Source organism: Montipora foliosa, chromosome 12, assembly GCF_036669935.1.
Source record: "Montipora foliosa isolate CH-2021 chromosome 12, ASM3666993v2, whole genome shotgun sequence".
Lineage (NCBI taxonomy): Eukaryota > Metazoa > Cnidaria > Anthozoa > Scleractinia > Acroporidae > Montipora > Montipora foliosa.
The window spans coordinates 17,864,816-17,889,405 of NC_090880.1; the positions used below are offsets into that span (position 1 = coordinate 17,864,816).

A 24,590-nucleotide genomic window follows, 5' to 3' on the forward strand; every position below is an offset into this window, starting at 1 on the left:
AACCGTTGATAATTTAGTTCTTGACCGGATGGTATGCGAAGATGCACAGAGAGGAAAGAGAAATCTCAGCATGGCATGGATCTATGTTGCTACGGCGTACGACTCTGTTGGTCATCGGTGGTTAGCTGAAATGTTCACTCTACCCAGGTTCCCCAGATGGTTTGGTATGGTGATGGAGAAGCTTGATAACAGCTGGAACGCTCGAATAGTCGCCCAAACGTCCAGAGGAAAGAGACCTTGCCTGCGATACGGTTTAAGAAAGGATAACACAAGGTGATGCAGTTTGTCCGACGCTGTTCACACTATGTATGAACCCATTCGCATGGAAACTACAACCCCTTAGGGGGATATAGATTATCTAAGCACCTAACTGTAGCAGAAGAGAGATGGCAAGGAAAGCTGATTAAGCAGAGATGAGACGACGATAAAGTTAAGTTGGACAAGTGCTTTTCATGGCTTCCTGCATGGAGGAATGCCCCAACGCATAACATCGCAGGAGTACAAGAGCTCTACCACTAGCTGCTACCTACCAAGGTATATTACAACAGGAAAACAAGATCACAAGCCACTTAGGAGAATTGTCGCCTATGTGGTCCCTGGAAAACGTTCAACGTTTCCTAGCTGGCTGCAGTGCACTGGCGCAGACAAAGTACTTAGAAAGACATAACAACGCTCTCAAGATTCTATTATTTGAAGTCCTAAGATCCCTAGATCTCGTCACTAAAGTTGAACCATGGTACTTACAAGTCAAACCAAAGCCGATGTACGAGAATGAGCGAGCGATTGCCTACTATGATGTCCCCTTGTATGCAGACACGATGCAGGTGAAAGCTAACAGGATCGATATTACCATCATGAACAAAACCAACAAGGATCTTATAGTCCTCGAAATGAGCTGCCCATGGTTGGAAAACAGAGAGGCAAAGTGAGAAGACAGCAAAATACAGACAGCTGCGAATTAGAGCTCACAAACAGATACTCTGAATAGAAGGTCATTCAATACAACATCATTATGGATATCCTCGGTTTCTCAAGTGAGGTGGAGCAGAATATTAAAAGTCTGATAGGAGACAAGAGTGAAACCATTACGCTACAGATGCAGAAGGCCATCTTGACAAGCTCGTTGCATATTGCAAGGACATTTAAGTTGAGTAAGTAGAATTTTTTAATGAACACTCTGAATATTGTTTTTAACAGACATATTTTATTTGCACATTATTTGGTAAATGATATTTTAACACTTTTATATAGTATTGTAATGTTTTTATATGTGATAGCAGATTTATGTCGATGCTACGGTTGGTAACGGCTCCCCGTCCAGCCAAAGCTATCCTCCTTAATCTGGGCATCCCATCATTCTGCCAATAATAATAATAATCATCATCATCATCCTCATGTCTTCCTCCACGCTCAAGAGCGTTAACTTATTCTTTCAAATTGTATCTAACAGAACCGTTGGACAAGATGGTAGAAGAGGTGAACGACACCGAAAGTATGGTAAATCAAATCCTCCAAAAAACCTTTATGGGTCAGCATTCAGCTTTTCTGCCCACTGGCCCAAAGGTACAAATAAAGTAGTTCGATGCAGTTCATACACAAAGTGCATCAGGAGAGGGTCTGATTACGTTCGTTCTAAAGAGCGGAGCCAGAGTGCAACGGTTACTCTTAAAAAGTGGCGTATTGTTGTCAACGATCAATCAATAAATACAACTTTATTTATCCACGGTAGTAATTAAAGCTAGAAACTTAGTACGGGGCTGTGCATGAAATAAAAGAAAAGTCAGAAATACAATACTACTATCATTATTAATATTGTAAGGTAACCAATTGTAAAATAACTACGTTTTGTATTTCCAATTATCCTCACTACTGCTTAGACCGTTTCTCGCTAAAATAAAGAGAAAATAAGGGGACAGAGAAGGAGGCTCCCGGTCCAGCCCTTGGGATATGTCATGTCCACGAAAGTTATTTTTAGACGAGCGGAAGTTTTCCGAGACGTCCGCATGCAGGCCAACCTCGTTCCGATGTTTGAAATAAAATATATATTCATCAGCCTTCCACGTGCGCCATCATTTTCTCTTTTCACTAAGAACCTGAGAGCGAGGCAAGACTGCATGCGGACGTCTCAGAAGACAGACTTCCGCTCGTCTAAAAATAACTTTCGTGGACATAACATATCCCTGCCAACGCCTTGAGCCTCCCTCTCTGTCCCCTCATTTTCTCTTGCTAAAATACAATATATATTCACAAATATACTTAAAAGTGCCCATGTGATTTATGGTGGAAGGCGATACGGCTGAAAAATTACACTGTCTAAGTTTTGTAGATTGTCAAGCCTTCTTCGTGAAGGCTTTGGTTCCTCTACCACTTGCAAGTGTAGCGGGTTACGATACTGAACCCCCACCTCTTTTGGTACAGTAAAAAGACCTTTGAGCATTGTGGGTAATAAGAAGACCACGAGCTTGTTGTCCGTCACTTTTGTCTGCGAGTTGTTGTTGTTGTTTAAAGGGAAACGCCGCTCATCTGTTCCGGCACCGGGTAACTTTTGGGGGCCTGTGCGGCCGGAGAGGGAAGAAACTTAACGTGTATTAGCAATGAATTTTCGTGGTGGTCGAAGAAACTGAAAGAGGCTAGGGGAAAAAAAAACCTTTGATTTGCACGTAAATCTACAGAACACGCACGATGGAGACCGATGATCTTCAGATGGAGATACGGAGGAGCTATCTATGTCAGTTAGGAAGTAAGGATCTGGAAGAGATTGCTCAAACTGTTGGATGCAGTGATGATGACATGAAGGAGAACTCTAGGAAAAGCTTGTTTCGCTGATCGAAGAAAAGTTAGAAGAGAAGTTGAAGGGAACAAAAGAGGAAAGAGGGGTGGACGGGGGAATACTTGGAGGACTTTCGTTCAAAGATTACGGAGCATTACCCCATCTGCCCTCCATTGCAATAAGTCGACACCAGACCACAGGTCGGGAAGCCTGCCATTGGAAAAGGGTAAGCAAAAATTTCCTGTGAGTAAACCGTTGTTGTTTCTTTTTTCAACCAAGTGATTTCAAAATGCCGTTAAAAATAACTTGTCAAATTGGGGAGCCGGGACAGAAGAACAAACTAAACTTTGTAAGTTTAGTGAGGCAAATTAATGGGGCATTAAAGAAAATATATAAGGAAGCTGAGGTTGTGGATGCTGTAGTAAGAGCGATTAATGAATCCTGGCATGAGATTTAGAAGTTATCTTGAAGGACTTGAGGATTTAACTCTTCCAAAACTGAGGCATATCCTGAGGTCCCACTATCAAGAGAAAAGTGCGACAGAGCTTTATCGACAGCTATCCACATTAGTTCCGGAACCCCAAGAGAGTCCACAAAGTTTTCTAATAAGAGCATTGGGTACGAGACAGAAGTTGCTGTTTGCTTCTCAGGAGGTGGACACTCAGTTACAATACGGCTCTGAGTTGGTTCAGGGAATGTTCTTGCTCGCACTAGATACCGGTCTTCAGGATAAAGCAGCCCGAAATTGGCCGAGGCCTTTCTTACAAGTGCCAGGGGTGCAGGATAAAGATCTAATTCAGCAAATTAATGTTATTGTGTCAGAAGAGATGGAGAGGAAATCAAAGTTAGGAATGTCTTCTTGTCACAAGAGCACCAAGATCTATTAAGTGGACGCATCCAAGACAGAAGGAACCGTTCAACAAGGGATGAATAATGGGAAGGTGACTGCAGGGCAGAAAGATCCCAGGAGGGACAAATTCATGGTTGAACTACAAGCGATCCGGTCAGAACTAGCCACATTGAAGGCGTCAGTAGTGAAGTGAGAGCAGTTGACTCGGGCTTCACCGGGTTATACAAAGCAGCAATGGTATCAGCGACCCAAGAGTTGCCCGAGTTCTTAGGGAGAGGGAAGAGGAGAATTGCGTGACTGACCATTTTCATGTTTGAGGTAGCAGGGACCATTGGGCTCGTGGGTGTCGGCAAAAGAGGTCTAGCAGTAAAAACGCGGGTCAGGGAAACAGACGGGTCAGTCAAGGGATAGGAAGTAGCGGCGGTTAGCAGTTAAGATGATGACAGAAGTAGAATGAGAAGAGGAAGGATGAGGATGATGAGGGTTTACATAGAAGAGCTCGATGCAGATGAATTTGGAATTGTCCGGTACAGAAAACATACAACATACATGTAACATAAAGTAAATTTAGCTCCAATTGACTGTACGCAATTTAATAAAATAGTTTTCCAAATGGCTGCCTGGTCTTTTGCGAGTTTCTTACAACAAATTATTTTCTGAGTTTCAATTATGGTTTCCAAATGGGTGGCTTTGAGTCCCCCATTTTCGATGTCATTTATAATAGCGGAAAACTTAACTTTATTTTTACCTTTCCAGGTAAAATCAAAACTGAATTCTTTGAAACTTCCTTATCAAAGCATACAAGTAACAAGCTGGCATAATTGTGAGGTCTCGCCATCTCCAAATTCGTAGCTTTTGTTTCATAGAGTTAATTAGTTCCTTAAAGATCAGCTTCTGTTTTAACCGTTTATCATATGTAAAGTGCACTCCAAGTATCTTGACCGATTTATAAACACAGATATATTTTCTCGCTTTTCACGTGCCTTCTTTTTTTTTGCATTTTATTGTTACTTGCCTGATTCAATATTTTATTAGATCCCGGAGAATTCTTTTATTTTTAATATCTTTAAATTCGCTTAACCAAATTGGTGCGCTTTCGTTTATCAATGTAACACAATTGACATCATCTAGAAGACTCCCTTTGAATTTCCAAAAGGAAGGGCCATGCCTTTGTTTTGCAATGCTATTTAAGTTTAAAACTATTGCCGAATGATCAGAAGTTATAGAAAGTATAATATGAGACTTTTCAATATCTTCTTGACAACAGTCACTAACCAGCCAGTAATTTTATTTTATGTTGCAATTTTGACATTTAGAAAAAAATTGCCTATAAGGTTATCAACATACTTTGAAGAATGTTTGAATTGTTTCGCTAAATGTTCAGGGGCAAATTATGATTGCATTCAAACATCTTTCAAACATTATTCTATGGAACAATAAACTAATTTGCATTGATGGAAAATCCTTTTATTTTAAGACGTTGTAAAAAATATCTCACCACTGGATGCTTTTCGACTGACGTCTGTGATCGACGCCCTTCCTTTGGAATGGCGTGAAAAACTCAAAACATCTGTTCCCGGTATTTGCAACGGACCTTTGTTATACAGGATCAGTGTAAACTAATTTTAAACGGCCAGATAGTTCAAATCAAGTCTACTGTGTCTAAGACTAGTAACAGAGAACTTTGAGTAGAGTAATCACTCTGCTGACTGCTCAGTTAAGTTGCAATCAGCAAATTCCCTGGGTGACGTCTTGGATTGGAAAATAAAAATAGCCTGCCTTATCGTCTCACTTCTTATACAAAATTACAAGATTGTCAGTACAAAGTTCTGAATAACTGTCTAACTACAAATGTATTTCTTCACAAGAATGGCGTGTTCTTTTCGTGGAGACGCGGATAAGACCCTTGAGCTTGCCCTTGAGCACATTTCCCCCCGCACCCCCTTTGTGACAGTCAACATAATACAAACCATATTTATGAGACTAAAACAGAGTAATTTGTGTCACCTGCAATTAACTTAGGGGGTATTTACATGAGACCGGGACGAACTCGGACTGGTTAGAAAGCGATAGCCTTTTGCTATGAGGCGCGAAATGTAAACAAAGACTTCCCTGTTGAATACCAAGCAAATCGGCCCCACGTAAGAGCCGTTGCCTTTTTTTTCAGTAAAAAGGACACCCCTGGGATTTGTATTGATGGTATGGTTTTCTCATGGGACAATGAGTTTTCATTTAGAATCGTGACAGGGCTCTTATGAAATTGTTTATATAACTGATATATATTCATGATCCCAAATCCAACCAAAAAAAAGTACTTTAAACCACGTTAAGTAATGTTTACGACCAAATTGCTTTTCGAATGCGTTTGTATCGGACATAAAATGATTTCAATATCGCCTACTTTTGTTTTCAAGCGAGTACCACGGCGCGGTACAATCTTAAATAATTGCCGAGTGTAACGTTTACGTTTGCCGTACCGTAAATGTTATTTTATAGAAGCTCTTTGTGTCAGAAAATACCGAAGTACCTCAAAATCTTTCAAAATGGCGGCGACCAGGAAATCTAAAAGCAAAAATCAGCGATTTTTTTCTAATACAGACACTTTAACTTGATTGCAAACATTATCTCCTTTGGTTTTATAATAAAGTTTTTCTTTAGTAGGAGTGGATGTTCCCTTGAATTCAGTGAAATTCACTTTGCAAACTTCTCGCACTAAGACTCGATTTGAAAACGAGGCAACAATAAATATATCATAAAAAGGTCTGTTAAATTCATTGAATATAAAGATGTGGTTTTTTTGTTAGGCTTGGGACGCCCATCCATCAATTTTCATCAATGGCTGTCTGATTACCTGTAAGTCATATAATCCTCTTTATGCTGACCAAGGATACTTCTCGTGCTATGGTGCCAGATATAACGAAAGGTTTTCCTACAGATTCCCACATTTTGAGGCAAGTTATACACTAGCTTACTGTCTTTAAGTGTGTGGCATGTCGTTTACTTCTTTCTAGTCGGTTGTTCACTTTTGTATGTGGGGAGGGGGAGACATCTCCGTCTGTATCCTATCGCCAATAAACTTTCCGCTCTTCTGCGCCTTTTTTTCACTCACTTTTGCCTTAATTGGAAAAAAGAAGGAAAACTGTCTTTCTTCGACGATATGGAGGCTCATCTATGCAATCCTCTGCAACTGATATAGTAATTTCCAAATCGTGAATGCAGGTAGTCAAATGCAGAAAGGCATAATGGTAACAGTCATCACGGAAATAGGCATAGCGCGAAAAGGCATAATCCAAATAGACATCACGCGAAAAGGCATAACGCAAACCGCGTACCGCGAAAAGGCATCACGCAATTAGGCACCACGCAAATAGACGTCATGCAAATAATCACAACGCGAAATATTCAGCGGTCGCAGGAAGGACCTCGGCGTGCGCCAAAATCGAACCAAGAGCCTTCGTATCCTTTTTGATATGATGGGGTTCGAGCGGGCGATACCATTTTGTTTCATTCAGAATATCTTGGCTGAATATTTGAGGAGAATTCTTTCTTAACTATTACGCCAGGAAGAAAATGGTTTCGAAAGTGATTATATTTTCGTTCTCGATTCTTTCGACTTGAACAATTAATCGACGTCCTTTCAAGAGTTGAAACTATTTGCCCACAGAGTGCACAGCTAGTCTCTATTCTTCGAAGAATGACAGAAAACTTCTACCACGAATTCAATCCTACGCGGGTACCAACTGTTTTTTTTTTTTTAAAGGCAAAGAGCACTGGCAACGATAATGACCATATTTTTCTTCCTCCAATGAACTCTGTGATAAATAATACCGACAACTGAAAGAGGAAATGAGGAAGAATCCCAATATTAAAGAAGGGTTTCTTTTTTGAATGGCAAATAGAAGGATGCGATAATCGAGTTTAATAACTGTTTTATCATTCGAACACTGACTTTCTTTTTCATTTTATTTTATTTTATTTTTTTGGGAAGCTGCCTTGCAGGAGTCCAATAAAGGGAGAAATCAATAGATATTTCTTGATTCCCGGCTATTGTCGACTTTCCTCTTCTCATCCTAAAATAAAACTAGAGTTGGCCAACGCCCCACTCCAGAAATCTTCTAAAGCCATATTTTCCATCTGAGAGAAAAAAGATAACTCGAAAAGTGATAAAATTGCCACTAGAAATGTGTTGACTCGAACAACGGAGCGTCAATTGCGTGACTGCCCGCACTTCGGAATGTTCATGATAAATTTTCTACATTTCACGGACTCGAATAGCTTCCAAACAGCCCATCCTACTAACTAAGCATAGAAACAATCACTCACCTTGATTTGATCGCGAAAACTTTATGATAAACCGTAAATTCTCGTTCGCAAACCATCACAATAAAATCCTGATTGATATATAATGAATATTCATGAGTCAGTTTCTTCGTGCAAATTGTGTACGCTTGCTTGAATTCATAAGCATAATAAATATATTTAATTAAATTTACTATTTAGGTTCTTGTACAGTACGGCGAAAGCCGCAAGGCTCTGGTAGTTGGTGACAGATTTATCAATATGGTGAAAACAGAATTCAGAATTGATATTGACGGCGAAATCTTGGTTCACCAATTCGAAGACGAATGGCAGGAGTTCGTGGATGTTGACGCTCTGGAACACGTGGCAGACCGTTCTAAGCTCCGGGTGCCCCTGGGGAGAGGAATTTGCACTTTTTTCACCCAGGAAGACTTCCCTGGGGCCGGGCATTTGAACAGAAAAACTGATCTGAGTTGAAACCCCTCCCCCTCCCCCCCACCAGCAGCTTAACATTGATAGGTGCATTACCGATCTGCCTTTTCACACAAGAGCGTGATTTCAATTTCGCACGAGCAGAATATTATTTGCTGCAAAACACTTATTTGTAGGCAGTTATTTGCAGGTCATGTGGTGGGCTCTAGGAAAATGACATCGAATGATAAATACATTTGTTTCATTCTATTTCAGAGGAACCTGACTTCGCTTCTAAAATTCTAAATTGTAAAATACACAACTTTCGGTTATAGTCTCTCTTTAGTATCTCTAGAAACACTGCGCATTTCGTCTCCTCTTTCAGGTGATGCTTCTCGAAAGTGCAGAGAAAGGCCGAGTGTCCATTGGTATCGTTGACAGCTCTTACAATCATGGACTTGCGCCTGGACTTTCAGGATCTGTTGGTTTTAATACTGATTTGAAAATGTTTGATATTGAAAGACAGACACCATCAGGTGGAAAACAAGTTACTGGTAAGAGGAGTTCTGTCGTTTATCACAACGCTGCAAGTTATTCCCATTTAAGGCTTACTAAAGTCTGGTTTCCATATGATCTGTGACGATCGGAAGCTGTCTGCGTCGGCCTTATCGCAAACGATCGTAAGCACAGGAGGCAAATGTTTCCATTTAAATCTGAAGCGATTGCAGATCAGCATACCACTAAGAATCGCACTTACTTCAAGTTTGATTGGACGTACAGGCGAACAATAGTGTGTTGCCGATAGGACACAGATCATCTCAGACACACGTTTCCATATGGAAACCAGGCTTAAAGCAGCGTTTACACGAACGCGGTTTCACATCGATACGATTTCACGACTTCGAAACCACAGCAAAATCAATGCGGTTTCGAAGTGTTTACACGGAATCGTTTTCGCCAGGAAATCGAAGTCATGATGGTATAAGCGAGCGCTACGGCTACGTGCTAAATTTACCATTTTGAATGGAACAATGCAAATTTCGAGCCAAAATAGTAAAGCCCTGGCCAAACTATCGAACAAAGTTGGATTCCACATGCAACATTGTTGGGTGTAAATGTTGAGGTAGTGGCAAAACACTATCCAACATTGCTTTACGAAACTGATTCAAGTTCAAGTTGGCGCTAAATTTATAAATATGACGCTAACACTGAAACGGAAACCGTTCGTAGCGCTTGTGTTACTGGAGCTGTTTGAGGACGGAAATGACGGATTCAAACGAGGAAAATCAAAAAAATGGTTAAGAGAACGTGTGCAAAGGGGTATGTTCACTGCAAAATACATCGGCGTTTAGGAGATGATGAGAACAGAGCGACAGTGATTAGGGGACCAAAAGTGCCCCAAGGACATGGCCTTGCTTCATACTCTCTGATCAATGTTTCTGGCTGTTGATCTTTGTCCGCCATCTTTGTTGCAAATAATGCTAAAAGCCTAGGCTTGAAAATAAAATAGCGAATCGTGATTGGCTAGTGGCGCGAACGTGACTAGATTCAGGACACGACTTTGTTGGAAGAGCGGCAAAACACTGCAGCATTGTTGCGTCGAGCAGAATTGTTGGTCGCAATGTTTGATCAAAAGCAAACTCTATCCAACTCTTGATCGAGCAAAAAATGTTAGACGAATATCATCCAACATGGGTGGCCAAACGGTCGAACAATGTTGGATCGAGCAAAGTTGGAGTGTTGAATCCAACTTTGTTCGATAGTTTGGCCAGGGCTTAACCGTATTCAAATCGATGCGGTTTCGCTGTTTACACGACAGATGAGACCGTATCGTTTTGAAAATGCCTTACTTTTGGCAGCGTTTTCAAATCGACCTGGTTTCGGCAACGTTTCCGATCGGTGTCGTGAAAACAGAAGGCGCAACCGCATCGAAAACGATAAGGTTACAAATGAAACCCGCGTTAGTGTAAACGCTGCCTAAAATTCCTTCGCAGAGTCACGCAACGCTCCCTTGGAGGAGCGCTGCGTGAGACCCTAAAAACGGCTACGAAGGAGACTACCTTTCTAGCCTACATGTAGCCGTTCGGGGGGTGGGTACGGCTACACGTAGGCTACTACCTTTCAAACGGGAAGTTCAAATGGCAGTAAACACTTTTGGTTTTGGCTGCCGTCAATCACTGTAGCGGAGAGGGGTTAATGGATGAGATGGGTTTAATGCAATTAGTCGGAGTTTTTTTTTGTTGTTGTTTTTTTTTTTGCTGCCCGGTAATTGTGGTAGTGGCAAATTTGACTTGACAGCTGCGTAGAAAGGAACTGTTGATTGGAATTCCGGAGAAATTCAGAGTCCACATGTTTTGAAAAAAAGGAATAATTAACTCAATGCGCAAGTAGTTCTGGTAGATTTTATTTCCAGTCGGGATGGATTGGCATAGGTCCAGCCCATCCAAAATCATTCCTTAAAACTACTTACATCAACAAGCATTCAACACACATGTCGCTTTCCCCGCTTGTTCCAAAGGCAGACAATCGTATATATAATGATGCGAGAGCGTGTGACGTCACGTTATTTAACACAATAATATGACCAAAATTACTATTTTGCGAAACGGATCGAAATTTTTCGGGCAGGTACATTCCTAGGTTCGATTCCAATGTCCATACACTTGGGTTATCTTTTCAAACAAATATGACCATTTCCCATTATTCATATTAAGATTTCAGTCTTCGAAATTCACGATAATAGTGAATTCAAAGCAAATTAACAATTCAGGATAATCACGAATTCAGATTAACAGCCGCCTGACGTTGCTGGCAGGGCTTTGATTGCGCGGCTAGCGGATTGAAAAACCTTTGCCCTTGAATTCTACAGTGGAATTGGTATTTCACTATAACCGCAATCTCGACCCCAGAGCTCTTCTCTCGACTGAGGGAGAGAAGAGCTCTGGGGAACCCTGAAATAAAGTGTCTTCTCATTGGTTTTCGTGAAGAACAATAAAAAGCGTCTCTAATTGGTGCCTTCATGTTAGCACGAGGAGTGAGCAGGCGCCGTTGAGTTCAAATAGCCAATTTTTGGCTATGAGAACCCTACTGCGCATGATCTCCTACATAGAGTTTCCCAGAGCCTTGGGTCGATCCGAGGCTCTGGTGACGAGAATGCTATAACCGTTGATAACCGAGGAACTGATAATGGCTCAATTCGCGTCGAATCTGGAAAAAAAAAAACACACACACACACACACACACACAGGAAGGAAGCGACCCACAATGGCCATAAGGCTAGGCTTTTTAATAGAGAAGTTTTTCGTAAAATTATGTTCTCAGGTCTTTTATCGGGATTCCCATACAAATCCTTACATTTTTGTTGGCTTTCCCTCACACTGAGCTTGGGGCACCTCTGGTGTAAATGAAAATAGTTTCGCAGTATTGAACTATGGACTAGCTATTGGCACAAATTAAATGAAATGTAATTTCTTGCCAAAGAACAGCAAAAGGTGTAATAGCGATTTTTCTCTTTCAGGTATTGCAAGAATCCGTCGGGGTGATATAATTCGATGCTCAGTCATGTTTGACCAGGAGAAGGACAAAGACGGGTTTGATCACATTCCGGTTGTGTTCTCTGTGAATGGAACCCGACTAATTCCCGAGGGAGGCCAAACATTGATAACACACAACCCAGACAAGCCTTGGTATCCATACATTGGTTTTGATCGACAAAATAGCGCCTTGGCCAAGGTAAAAACGATACATTGTATCGACGTTTAACAGTGACCTTAGCTTTCCCGACAGATGTCCCTGTTATCTCAATAACTGAGATCTTTAGGTCCGACTGCAGCTACAGCTACGGCTACGACATCTATCTTTTGTACCTTCGTGCGCATTCCCTTAACGTGACAGGCCTTAAAATTTGACAAGAAAAAGGTTGAAAAGTATGTAGCCGTGGTCTTCTTTAGTACGAGTTTTCGCAATCACTTCGTAGTGGTGACAACGAACTCGCAAAAAAAAAACGAAGGTACGTTCATGACAAATTCATCCCAATTTAGTTGCCAAAATGAAAAGCCCTGCACAGGCAGACAACCCTAAGGATGCAAAAGCGCGTGACCTTACTTTACTCTTCTCTTCCCCTGCATGCAACCAGCTCAGTGGCTTCATAGCTCAGTTGGTGGAGCACTGCACTGGCAACGCGGAGGTCATGGCTTCGAATCCCATTGAAGTCACCTGAATTTTTCCGGTAACTACTATCTAGATAAGAGACAATCCCTCAAATCGACCAGATAAGTGTTTGGATCTCTTCTCTCTTTCGTCTATAACCCGCACATGAACTGAATATTAAACAGTTATTTGCCGAAGGCGAGGTTTTTTCACGGATACTCACTGAGCCTGAGGTGAATAATTTTTTTTTTTTTTTTCTATAATTACATAGGTGATTATTAGAAAAATATGCATCTTCTTCGTCTGTCACCTCGACAAACGGCTTGCGGCCATTTTGAACAAAGAACTCCGCTTAGGTGATCATCAATAAAGTTGTGGTTAGTCTTACGAAGCTCTTTTCATCGCGACAAAGAGACTCATCAGAGACCTTTTACGTTATATGCAACCAATCAGAGCAGAGAATTTTCGTTAAACACCAATGTAATTATACCAAATACATCTATTTTATTCATATTTTATTGCCTTGCCTGTTTAATAAAATAGATGACTGCGAGAGAAGATGTGGACTATGGCAACTTACACATGCAAGAGGTTAAATTTGAACTAACGGAAACAAAATCGGAAATAACGGAGGCCAAAACAGAGCTAACCGGAGCGAAATTTGAAATTCAAGAAATGAAGGCTGAATTGATGGGGGTGAAAACGGAACTGTCCGTGGTCAAATCTGAAGTCAATGCGGTGAAATCGCAGCTCCGTGAGGCTACGAGGGGCTTGAACGAGAAGCTTGATGCTCTGTTGACAAAGGTCAGCGAGAAAGAATATTAAGGCAGTTAAAGGAAGAGGAAAGCGTCCTCAGCTTGGTAAAGAATGGTGGGAAATCTCAAAATTGCGCGGTGTTTTTTTTACTGCAACTCGACTACAATCCTTGTCTTGCAATTCAATTTCAATTTTTTATCATTATTTTTTTCAATTCTAAACTCATACTAAGTATATATATTTACAAAAAGAAAAAAAAAGAAAAGCAATGAATAACGAGTGATAATTACAAAGAGACAAGCTAGAGATACAGTAGTTGCGTGTAAGATTGAGACAACTAATCGAGTAGGTGACCCAAATTGAAAACATGAATGATAAAGGAAATACAATATTTAAAAAATATATCATTAATTAGGTTAAAAGTAGTGCTTCATGGAATAAATATTAGAGAAAAAGAAAACAAAATCAAAGCATCAAAACAAGCAAGGAGGAAAACTAATGTAGCCATCAATTATTACACTCTTAATATTTTTACGGAATCTATACAAGGATGTCATTTGTCATGGTACAGTAGTTACAGGCAATGCATTCCAGAGACTACCGCCAGTAAACTGAAGAGACCGAATACCATGTTGGGTTGTTTTAGCTTGATTTGTAAACAAATTTAGGTCTAGAGACTGGCGAGTATAGTAAGAATAAACAAAAGATATTAAATTCAAATAATTATTAAAGTAAGATGGAGTCAAGTTTTATAATGTCATGAAAAAGTAAGGAGATGAAGAGATTTAAATATGGGTCCAGAATGTGAAAACTTTGAGGAAGATGTAATGATTTTAACTATTCGTTTTTGTAAAATACTAACTGGCCATAAATAAGATGGATAGGCGAGAGCCCACGCTTGAAGACCATGGGTTAAAAAGGGATAGATTAGTGAGTAAATAAAGCATGACATGGATATCTGTCTTAACATAAGAGCTCAACTTCATGAGAATACCCACAGTCTTTGAGAGTTTAAGACCAAGCTCATCAATGTGATTTTTTCAGGTTAAATTAGAATCAAAAGTAACACCAAGGTATTTGACAGAAGAAACCTGTGTAATATTTGTTCCATTAATTGTTAAATTTAAAGATTTATATGGTTTCAACTTCTTAGAATGGAAAAGAATAAAGTTTGATAAAATAGATATTGGTCTATAATGATCTTTATCTAGCTTAGAGCCTTTCATGAAAACTGGAGTAACTTTAGCATCAATATTTTAATTTATTTGGAAAATTACTGGTAGAAAGGAATCATTTATCAATGAAGACAGGATAGGAGCAACATAACACTCTACAATCTTTAATAAACCAACTGGAATACTAAAAGGACCACTGGACTTCTTTATTGTTATCCATTTGAGTTATGTAAGATTCGATTTTTTTTTCGATGTGCACCCAATGTCATGACGGCCAAGTTGGTGTACTGAACAACAGCGAAAAAGTCTTTTGGGAATTTAGCTCTATTACTATGCAAAACGCGAGAGACATTTTGCTTTTGTTTTGTACATCAACATGGCCGTCTAATCATGAGAGTGCAAGCCAAGATTAAGCCATTGCATCAGTTTTAATGGGTGGGACACTGTCACGCTAAACACAAAAATTAGAACTGATTCCCTTAATTAAATTTCAAAAACTTTTTTTTTCTTTTTAATGTACAAACTATCTTTACCTGCTTTTGGGGACGAATGGCAAAGGCAGAGTTGAGTGCGAACTTGGAAACGTAGGGTGAACGTTCCTAAGGTTTCGCCTGTATTGTCTTGCGCCCCTCGTGTTGTAAATTGATTTTAAGTCGATAAACACACATTTTGGCTCAGTGACTGTTTTTGTCTTGGATTCACTTGAATCGTGTGAGAAATGATGTAGAAGATATTTCAAAGTTTATGGAATATTGACCAGAAATCTTTACTGTTACAAACTCCATGACAGGGGCAGATCCAGGATTTTTCTTAGGAGGGGGGGCACCACTAAGGAATGGGGTTGCTGACTGGTGACGTTACTTTTTCGTCCAGAATACGAATTGTATTAGAAAGCCGCAGGTCATCTCAGGAAGGAATGAGGGGTGGGGGAGGTGCACACCCCCTGCACCTTCCCCTAGATCATGCAAAAATTGTTAGCAATAGCATTATAAAAGAATGTTAATCATCGGCAAAGATTAAATAGTTGGCAAAAGCTAGTCGCAAAGGGTGATGCAGCGAAAAGAAGAAATATATTTGCACGTTCGTGATTACGATTAAACATACACACTAAAATTATCACCTAAAAATGATAATACACCGGACATAATTTACAAATAAGCCACTCAAGTTTTTGTTTTCTTGCTAATAATTTCTTTATTCAATGAGATAGGGTATGATACGACAAGATGCTACTGGTGGCTTTAACATTGCCTTGTTTGTAAGTGTGGGATGTTTCCCAAGATATGAAGAACATTTCCTGATTTTTATTTTCGGCAAAGATAAATAAATAAGTTCCCGTGTTCAAGACTCGTTCTAACCACTCGCGTCCGAATTTATTCCTGGTAGTCCCTGGTTCAACTTCTCGGCCGCACTTGTAAATAGAAAACTGGTTTACCTCCGGCCAGTTGAGATTCTTAACAGTTGTTGTTGTTGTTGCTGCTGTGTTCTGTCGTTTCGTTGATTGTGTTTCATTGGCCCAGAAAAGCCCCTATGGGAGTGGCCAATTAAGTACACATTGCATTTTTTCTTATTTTAAAGACAGAGTGTGAAGGTATTCGAAGTGAAATCAAACCTTCAGTGTACGACATAAGGCAATTCTATGCTTTTTTTTTTTTTCTTAACGAAAACACATTGTGAAATAAAATTTACTGAAAAACAAATTTGATATGAAAGGCCGAGCGTGGAATTTTTAAATTTATAAGTCGTGTTTGTGTGTAGTGCGCAGTTTGCTCGGCAGTATGGCGGTTTTTGTACCACGTGACCGCCAGCTGCAAAGGACCATTGTTAAGCTTTTCTCGCTTTCTTATTGCTAGGGGTAACGCGTTGTGGTTGTGACTGTGTATTGTTTTAAATTCACAACAAATTGGATACGTGAGTGAAGTACAACAAACACTTGATCTCAATGGTTTCATTGAGTTCTTTTTGACTCAGTTTTCAATATAAATCAGAAAATGTAACTCAAAACCTTTCTATTGAAGTATTCGTTTTACATATTGGAACAGTATGTCCTGTTGCAAGGCCACAAAACTCCTAATTATTTTGATTTGAAAGACCGAGTTAATGGAAAATGACCCACTGTATACCTAACATCATCATATCTTTGTAAGTACCCTCCGAGTTTAGAGTAGCTTGGTGTAGCTGATATCTCCGAGCAATTAGACTCACAGAGGACAAACACCGGGAACTCCATGCCCTACTCTTTGCGAATAGTGTGTGGGTTCTTTTACGTCCCATTGAAGGGTTCTCAGACGGGGCCTACGGTTTATCGTCCACATCCGAAATGACTAGAGAGTGTATTTCGAATGTTGATTAACTCATAATGACTACGCATCAATTAAGGTCACTTTTACCATAGTACAAGACGCTTCTTTCATTTTATTTGCTTGGTGTAGACTTTAATCACATCACAAGGAATACATCTTCCTGCAAAATGGCCGCCATTTCTTGGCTTCATTCACGCTTCCCATGAGCCATCGAGCCCTCGTTCTCGGTAAAATGAAAGAGGCACAAAGAAATCTTGAATTTTGACCACAAAAAAGAGGCATTGAGAGCTAAATTGCATGAAAAGGGGACTAAAGTCCCGCCATTTTGAAATTTGGCGAACGCGAAGCACCTCAGTCCCGCGGAAACTGGCATGAAGTTGCAGCAAAAAAGAAACAGGTACTGTACTAGCATCCTTTAAACTGTTATTACTCATTGTTCAATCGCAGATATGTCATTTTTCTCTGACTGTGTTTTTTGTTCATCAAGGAAAGCTTTTGCTTCAGCGGGAAGTTCAAAAAACTCCGGAAAAGGTTCCAAAGCTGTTTGTTCCACACTCATGCTTACTCCTTCTGGAATATTCCGCTGGATGTATTCAAGAAATGTGTCAGCTGTGTCGCCTGTCACATTTTTAACCTTTAAAATAAGCAGTACGAACCACAGCATGAATAAACAATTAAAAGGGTTCATTTAAGACCGTTTCAGTGGTTTTAACATTTAATTTAATTCAACATTTTAATACCAAAAGGTTCAAAAGTGTCAACTACGTTTATGAGACATGCTTCTCTTGCTTTACGTACACTATATTACTATACCGTTATGTAATTTGAGTCAACATTCCTTATTATTATTGCAACATATCCTTATCTTTAGTGCTGTATCAAATCACACGCCATATCACTACTCGAATTGTAACGTTTTCGTTAACCGTAGCCATTTCTTGTAAAACCCTGATGAAAAATGGCAATGCCATTCAAAGTATTGGTTTTTTTCAATATATTCCCTCACCATTATATCAGCCTCGCTCTTTTTAGCTTTTCTTTCTTCTTTTGAAGTCTCAATTTCCCATGATCCCTATCAAGCTTTCGGTGTCCAAAATGAACGATAATACTTTGCTTGGAACAAATAGACCATATTCGTATTCTCAGTATTGGACTGGAACTAGCTTGCAATGGAGGCTAATGCGGGGGAATCTTTTCAAATGCAAATACATTTTAATACATTTCCCCGCATTAGCCTCCATTGCGAGCTAGTTCCAGTCCAATACTGAGAATACGAATACGGTCTATTGACAATTAGGAATATTCCTTCAGTTGAGGGAGAGACTTGGTTGGGGTGGTTTGTACCAACAGCGAATAAACTTCTGTTCAATTTTTTTCTCGTGAATAAATGTACGCCAAAATTAAGTCAGCTAGAACTTAGTCATGTCTCCGATTGGTTGAGTGCTGATAGTTTGACCACCATTCATCCCAGTGAAAGGAGCACGGTTTGCAAACGTGTGTAGAATCAAGATGAGGAATTCCGTTGCATGAGGTGAAATAAACCTGGCACATGCACTCGTATGTAAAACGTTATAACATCCTTTCATGGGTCACATACCTGTAGCATGCGCGCATGAGTTCGAACCTCGTACTGCGCTCTGTGTTTCTTGTAAATGTGAGGAGATTTTAAAACCGTGTGCCTTTGAATCGATGTAGGAAGTATGATTCTGTACAATGCAAAATAAAATTTGAACAGTTAACATGTCAAAATCTCCCCCAAGTGTACCTATATCAGTTCCTTGCTCCATCAGTCCCACCTTCCACTAATTCTCTCACTGACAGATCTCCCTCCCTTTACCATTTCCTATATTGCTTTCCGTTCACAGCTACTAACTTTCTTTCGTGACGCTTTTCCTGCCTTGTTTAAAACATGATTACATTCCTCCCACTAGCATCTTTCCCTCCGGTCTATCATTCTTTTTTTTTTTTTTGCAATCAAGTTTTTCTCTTCCACTCCACGAGTCATGATTCCATTTCAGCTGTCTTGCATCACACCTTTCTACCCCTCTCCACATCTCACGGTTACCAGATCTCAGTTTCCCCAAAAGGATGAAGGCTCAGGCCCTGTTCAAACCAAACGTTCACAATGTTTTAAACATGTTTAGTTAAACACGGTTTGAAAGTGATTTCCGTTTAATTCATCATGTATACTGATTTTCGTCGACAACGAATTTATATGTAGCACAGATCAAAGCATGTATTGAAACAAGCCCCGTTTATATGGAGAAAAGTTGTCCCGGATAGAAGGGTGACTCGCCCACCCGAGCTACCCTGGGCGAGCTAACTTTTCTTACATTCTTATAAAACGCGGCGACCCGTTTATATAAGAAAAGATAATGAGAACATGCGCGAGCGGCCTCTTCTCAGTCTCCTGATGATTAAAAATGAGGCGGGCAGCTCTTGACTCGGGCAAAAGGGTCATTTTTTCTCATATAAACCATCGATAAAGTTGTCTCTGCTGAATGGGTGACCTTCTTACCCGAGACAACTTTTCTCCATACCAACAGGGCCTTTTTTCTGTGACTGATTTTCATTATTTTTGTTAAACCCAGTTTAATTAAACATGTATTGTTGGTCTGAATGGGGTATTAGTGTTCCTTCCCTTGGTTAATAGCCATCCCTTCCTCTCTCTTACCAACCCCCAACTTCCTTTGATAACCACACAGCACACAAACAAACTGTATTAAGATCTTTAGTTGCCAGAATTTGCCAGTACCTGCCGGAGATATCAATTTTTAGATGACCAGCTGCAATCGTAATAAATTCTGTGTAGGATTTCAACACAGCTTCGTCACTTCCCTTCACTTTGACACTGATCAACGAGTAAAGGGCACTCTTCTATGACAAAAAAAATTATCAAACAAAGAACATAAGGAAAAAACACTGTAAGCTTGTATGTAGTTCTACTCTCCCTCCAGGGTAACAGTTGAGCTATTGTTTTACGGTGACAGGTGTGTTTTTGTTTATCGTTAACTTGTTGCTGCTCACTTGCTGCGCTCGGTCAGGAGTAACATATTCTGGGTTCATGAGAAGGTGGAACGAATTCTCACATTCACCACTTTTTCCCCAGAATGCACTGCGCCATTCACCAGCTTTTACATGTACCAGAATGCATTGCATTTGAGCAGAACGCCGCCAAACACTCTGTGTAAATATTCGATGAAACAACATATCATGATGTTGAGAGTGAAAACGCAAAACAATTCCAAATCTAGATTACGTCCCTCGCATATAAATCTTATTGCGCAAAGTTCTGCCAATAAAGTTTCAGTTTTCAGAAACATAATCATTATACTCAACTTCCATACTTTCTTACACCCATTTTCACAATTCTGCCAAATAATCGCCAAACTGTATTTACGGTAATCGTCCATCCATCAAACTTCCGAACATCGCAGGGAAGAATGACTTCATCTCCAGTGTATTCAATCTTATGGCTTTAGTTCACAGTTCGACTACCACAAGGAAAAATACCTTGTGCCTTCTCACTTCTATGAACTGTTGCTTTGCTTACCAATGCAACATATTTTTTTATATGGATACATTTTATAAGAATATCAACATTAAAATTTGCAATATTTTAAAAATAAACCCAAGGCTGAAATAATGATATAATATCGTTCGCAATACAATTGTAGGTTTTTAACTTAACCATGTAAAATTATTTCTTTCTCTAAACGTAGTTGAAACAAACTCGTGTACTTTCATTTCCATCACAGTCTTTCTGTGAGAAATGTATTTCTCACAGATGTGTCGTCTCACGTGACATCTTGACCTCGCTGACTGCAACTCAAAGCGATGGAGCATGTTCACAATGTAACGCGATACAGATCTAGTCACCGAACAGTTGTAATTGATGCCCAAATACACTCTAAAACAGAAACGCCATTTAAGAATAATGCAAGAATATTTTCAGCCTAAAATTGGCAGAAAGATAAGTTATAATTTATTATGAATTCAGCCTAGGCCAGAAAACAACATTCTTATTTTTAAAAAAGCATTACCATCTGTTACATGTAGATACACTAGTAAGGTACGTGTAGACGGTTATATAACCATTGCTAGTGTTGAGGTTGGGAGGTAGTTTGGAATTTCAACACTTATGCTGAATCCAATTTTGATATATTGTGCAAAGTGTCCCTGAAAGTCTAAGCATTTTGCTCCTTGTTTCTAACAATATAGTATAAGTATTAGGGTTATCAAAACCACATGAATCTAATTACGTCCATTTCTGGAAGTATAATGACAGCAATGATTCCCAATGCAATGATTACCAATCAGGTCCCAGTTACTGGATTTATGGTTAGCACTAACTAGCATTAAATACCATGGAAACCTATAGGTTTTGATACCTCTTAACCAATTATTATCAATGGTTAGTAATAGTGCTAACCAGGCTTCAAGCAGCCAGCCCCTGATCATCTGGTCTTGGAATGAGCAGTTTTGACACCCAAGACCTGGTTTTCACAAGCGATGCAAGCAAAAGCACAAGAAATATATGCAACCATATGAAATTGTTGATACTTAGAGGCTTTTGTTGTGACCAAAATGTGCTACCCATAATACCACTACTGACTTTGGAAGAAAAAAACTTACACTATCAGACATTACTGTAGAAAATTGCTTTGTATATTGCCTGGCACCTGTTAAAATATAAGAAAAAGATTTGATGTTGCAATTCTGAGCAGAACAATGAATACGTAACTTATCAACATGCCAAACATCAGGGCTGGAGATCTAAGGTCAGACAATGTCATAGGCAAATGTCCACTCTCCCTCATCCCCTTCCCCACAAGGCTTGATCTTTTTGTTCCACACCAAGAATAACAAACTCTAGGAGGTGGTTCTAAACAAAGATATTCATGAATAGGGTCTTCCAAGCAGTCCTTATAGAAACTAGTAAAATAGAATAACTCCGAGGTCAGATTAGTGCTTGAGACTATCCTCAAGCATGCTTGCTTTCTTGCAGTCAAGAAATCAGTAGCAAGGGCTAAAGTTTTAAGCAAGCACGACATGGTCACATTGCACTTCGGTTCGAGTCGCGCATTCATTGAAAATGGATTAACTGTTTCCCAGACTAGTTTCAATCATTTCTGCTGATGAGGAAGGTGAACCTTGTTCATTTAACCATCCAACTGTTCCTGGAACAGTTGCCTGAGCAGGATTACAAGAAATGTTTTGACAAATTTCGACGAATTTCCGTGGAGACGTAGAAGGTGGCGCAATTAATCAGCAGTGGATAAGTTAAAAATTGGTAGCTTGCCTCGCTTGTACAGAATAGGCAATGACCTGGATGCGTCATAAGGCAAAGGCGTCCTGAACGTATTCGAGTACAAATGATTCACAGGTACACCTTTAATCAAAACTTCACTGCGAAAGATCAAGCTGTCAAATTACAATCCTCTTCCTTACTGGTCAGCTTTCGTGAATTGCTTACCTAGCATAGTTCAAGAGCACTGCAGTCTGCGCTCTTGAGCTGAGCTGCGGATCCTGTAAAGTTTTCAGCAACTCCGCCTCTTTTTTAAGCAAGCAAGCAATGCCATGCTTGGTCGGTCACGCCTGTGACGAGCTAGGAACATGCTAGGTAACCAAATATTGGACAAACAAGCAAGGTTCTAGCGCAAATGTGACTGCGGTGTAAGTTGGTGTCCCCTAAGTATAAAATGGGATTTTGGGGGCCACTGAACCTGCTTCAGAACTGAGAGTAAAATATAATGATATCTGCATCCTTTACACTATCTACCTTTGCTCAAAGCAGTCACAAACCATTTAATTGGAGTATAAGTATCAAAACATCTACCAAGGCTTTGTTGTGATAATGTGCACCCTTGAGAAAAATTACCTACTACACCTAATGCACATGCTCTGCAGAACAAAACACTCATAGTCAGACTCAAATCTAAAGTTTTTAATGTGTAGAAAAGAAATGCAAGATATCAAGATTACCATAGCTATTCTGTGGGTGGAAATGTCTCCTTTTCCTACAAAAGGTATACAGTAAAATGCATTAGAAAAAAAAAAACGGCTCAGAATGCAGGTCGTTATTAACCAATAAATTGAAATAAACTATCCATTAATTGCACTCATATGATAAGATGGCCCTGTTGGTGCCAAAACAATACAAACATCTAGCTCAAATTTTTCATAATAATAGAGTCAAATTCCCAAAAGACGTTTTCGCTATTGGTCTTTCCACTAACATGCCAGTTGATGTCAGGTGCAATCAAATAATTCTGAATTCTGTAATTGTTCTTTAACACTGAAGATTTAATTTCATCCATAATACGTTTTCAAGGAAGAAAATCAGTGCTGGCTTTACAAATTTCGGGACACCTACCTGTGACCACAATAAGCTATGCCGAGAGAAGAATTTCTTTGACTATAATTCAAAACCTACAAATAAAATGCAATAATTGAATAATTTATATTAGTATATGCTCACTCAGTGATCTTGGTGTTTCAAGCAATCTGATTGGTTCGCTATTTCGGAGTAATTGAGCATTATTCGCTCCCTACGGAGTGAATAATGCTTGATCCAAACAAAACAAAACGGCCGACGTAAACTAACCAGCATTTATGAATCAGAAATATTGAGAATACAAAATGATGCTGTGCTACAGAAGACAAAGAAAGCCACAAAATTTGCCCTGAAAGTTTTCAAGGGTAAGAGAAGAGTTCATACTTTTGCCAACTAGTGTTTGACTTCGTTTTTCCAGATAATTATTGCTGAAAATTAAACAATACATGTATTCACGCCAACAATTTGTTTCACTCTGAGTAATTCTCTCTTGTAGAGCTGGTCGCCCACCAAAACAAATTTGTTACTGAAATCGAGGAATTAAAAAAACATGTCTAAGAAAGTTTTAAATGGCTGCAAGGAAAAAAGACGGGTCATTTAATTTTACAACAAACTAACGCACACCTCAATTACAGCGCAGCTGCCATTTCATGTGGATCCTTTACCAACTGCACTTTCAATTTCCAATTCAAATTAACCTCAAAAACTTTGATTGAATGGTGAAAGTGTTTTAACAAGCAGACTTTTGATTTAGCTTCCTGATTTAAACGGTGTTAAATCACCATTTTGCTGTTTGCGACGAGGATTTTAACGAAGGTTATTCAGATTTGCCATGTTTGAAGCTTCTGTTAACACTTTCGCGCATGCTTTGTGCCGCTTGCACGTTTACCACGCATGAATTGAGATGTCAATTAAATCGACTTTGGATGGTTTTCTTCTGCAAATGTTGTTGAGATCACTTCGTGAGTATATACTAAAACAATTATTCTTTTGTATCTCGATGAATAGTGGCAGAATATTTACCTCGTCGCTGCTTCGCGGCTCGGTAAATATTCTGCCACTATTCACCTCGATTTCAAAGAATAATTGTTAATTATTACTTCGATAATCCACGATATAAATTAAATTATTGGCACTGTTTACAAATAGTAAAACTTTAAATTGGTCGACCCGTTCCACAATTAAGGAATGGTAAACGATACTAAAGAAAGGAGGGAACACAAAGGAAAAGTCCAAATAAAGCCTCACTCTAAAAGAACAAAATACGAAAAAATATGCATAAGACATGCATTAATTAACATAAGTTTTCGCACGCATAAATGACATGAAGAGATACATTGTTAGCATTTTAACCGGGAATTTAAAAATATATATATCGTTACGATACCTCATTCGTCAGCGAAAAGAAACTACTGACTGCGACAGTGGGATAAGAGTAGCGTAATAGCTGTAAACATCTGCAGAATCTAATATGTTGAACCGCCATCTTGTACTTTGTAACCACGCCGTTTTGGCAGACTCTCGCATAGTATGGTACATT

The 24,590-nt window shown here is 39.5% G+C and overlaps 2 protein-coding genes and 1 non-coding gene across 4 annotated transcripts in view; 2 read left to right on the forward strand and 1 right to left on the reverse strand.

Annotated features, from left to right (window-relative positions):
• The window catches only part of LOC137980919 (uncharacterized), a 35,721-nt gene extending 21,259 nt beyond the window's left edge, over positions 1 to 14,462 (forward strand). The window contains exons 6-11 of the mRNA XM_068828312.1: positions 1,451 to 1,563; positions 6,425 to 6,571; positions 8,121 to 8,306; positions 8,716 to 8,884; positions 11,848 to 12,062; positions 13,023 to 14,462. Of these exons, the coding sequence (XP_068684413.1) occupies positions 1,451 to 1,563; positions 6,425 to 6,571; positions 8,121 to 8,306; positions 8,716 to 8,884; positions 11,848 to 12,062; positions 13,023 to 13,304 (1,112 nt within the window). The 3' untranslated portion in view covers positions 13,305 to 14,462. The remainder of the gene's footprint in view (positions 1 to 1,450; positions 1,564 to 6,424; positions 6,572 to 8,120; positions 8,307 to 8,715; positions 8,885 to 11,847; positions 12,063 to 13,022) is intronic.
• Trnaa-ggc (transfer RNA alanine (anticodon GGC)) lies at positions 12,472 to 12,544 on the forward strand. Its single transcript has one exon. It is a non-coding gene; the product is annotated as a tRNA-Ala (tRNA).
• A 2,324-nt stretch (positions 14,463 to 16,786) lies between the features above and the next one.
• Positions 16,787 to 24,544, reverse strand: LOC137978873 (small ribosomal subunit protein uS10m-like). Of its 2 annotated transcripts, none has more exons than XM_068825987.1 (7): positions 24,438 to 24,544; positions 23,090 to 23,145; positions 22,699 to 22,733; positions 21,349 to 21,395; positions 19,469 to 19,590; positions 18,311 to 18,419; positions 16,787 to 17,347 (listed from the first exon to the last, which is right to left on the reverse strand). In XM_068825987.1, exons 1-7 carry the CDS (start codon positions 24,534 to 24,536, stop codon positions 17,144 to 17,146), a joined length of 672 nt encoding a protein of 223 aa, XP_068682088.1. In that variant the 5' UTR covers positions 24,537 to 24,544; the 3' UTR covers positions 16,787 to 17,143. The 2 variants fall into 2 exon arrangements, with proteins under 2 accessions (XP_068682088.1, XP_068682089.1); XM_068825988.1 differs by having other exon boundaries at positions 17,005 to 17,347; positions 19,469 to 19,587.
• Between the last annotated feature and the right edge of the window lie 46 nt (positions 24,545 to 24,590).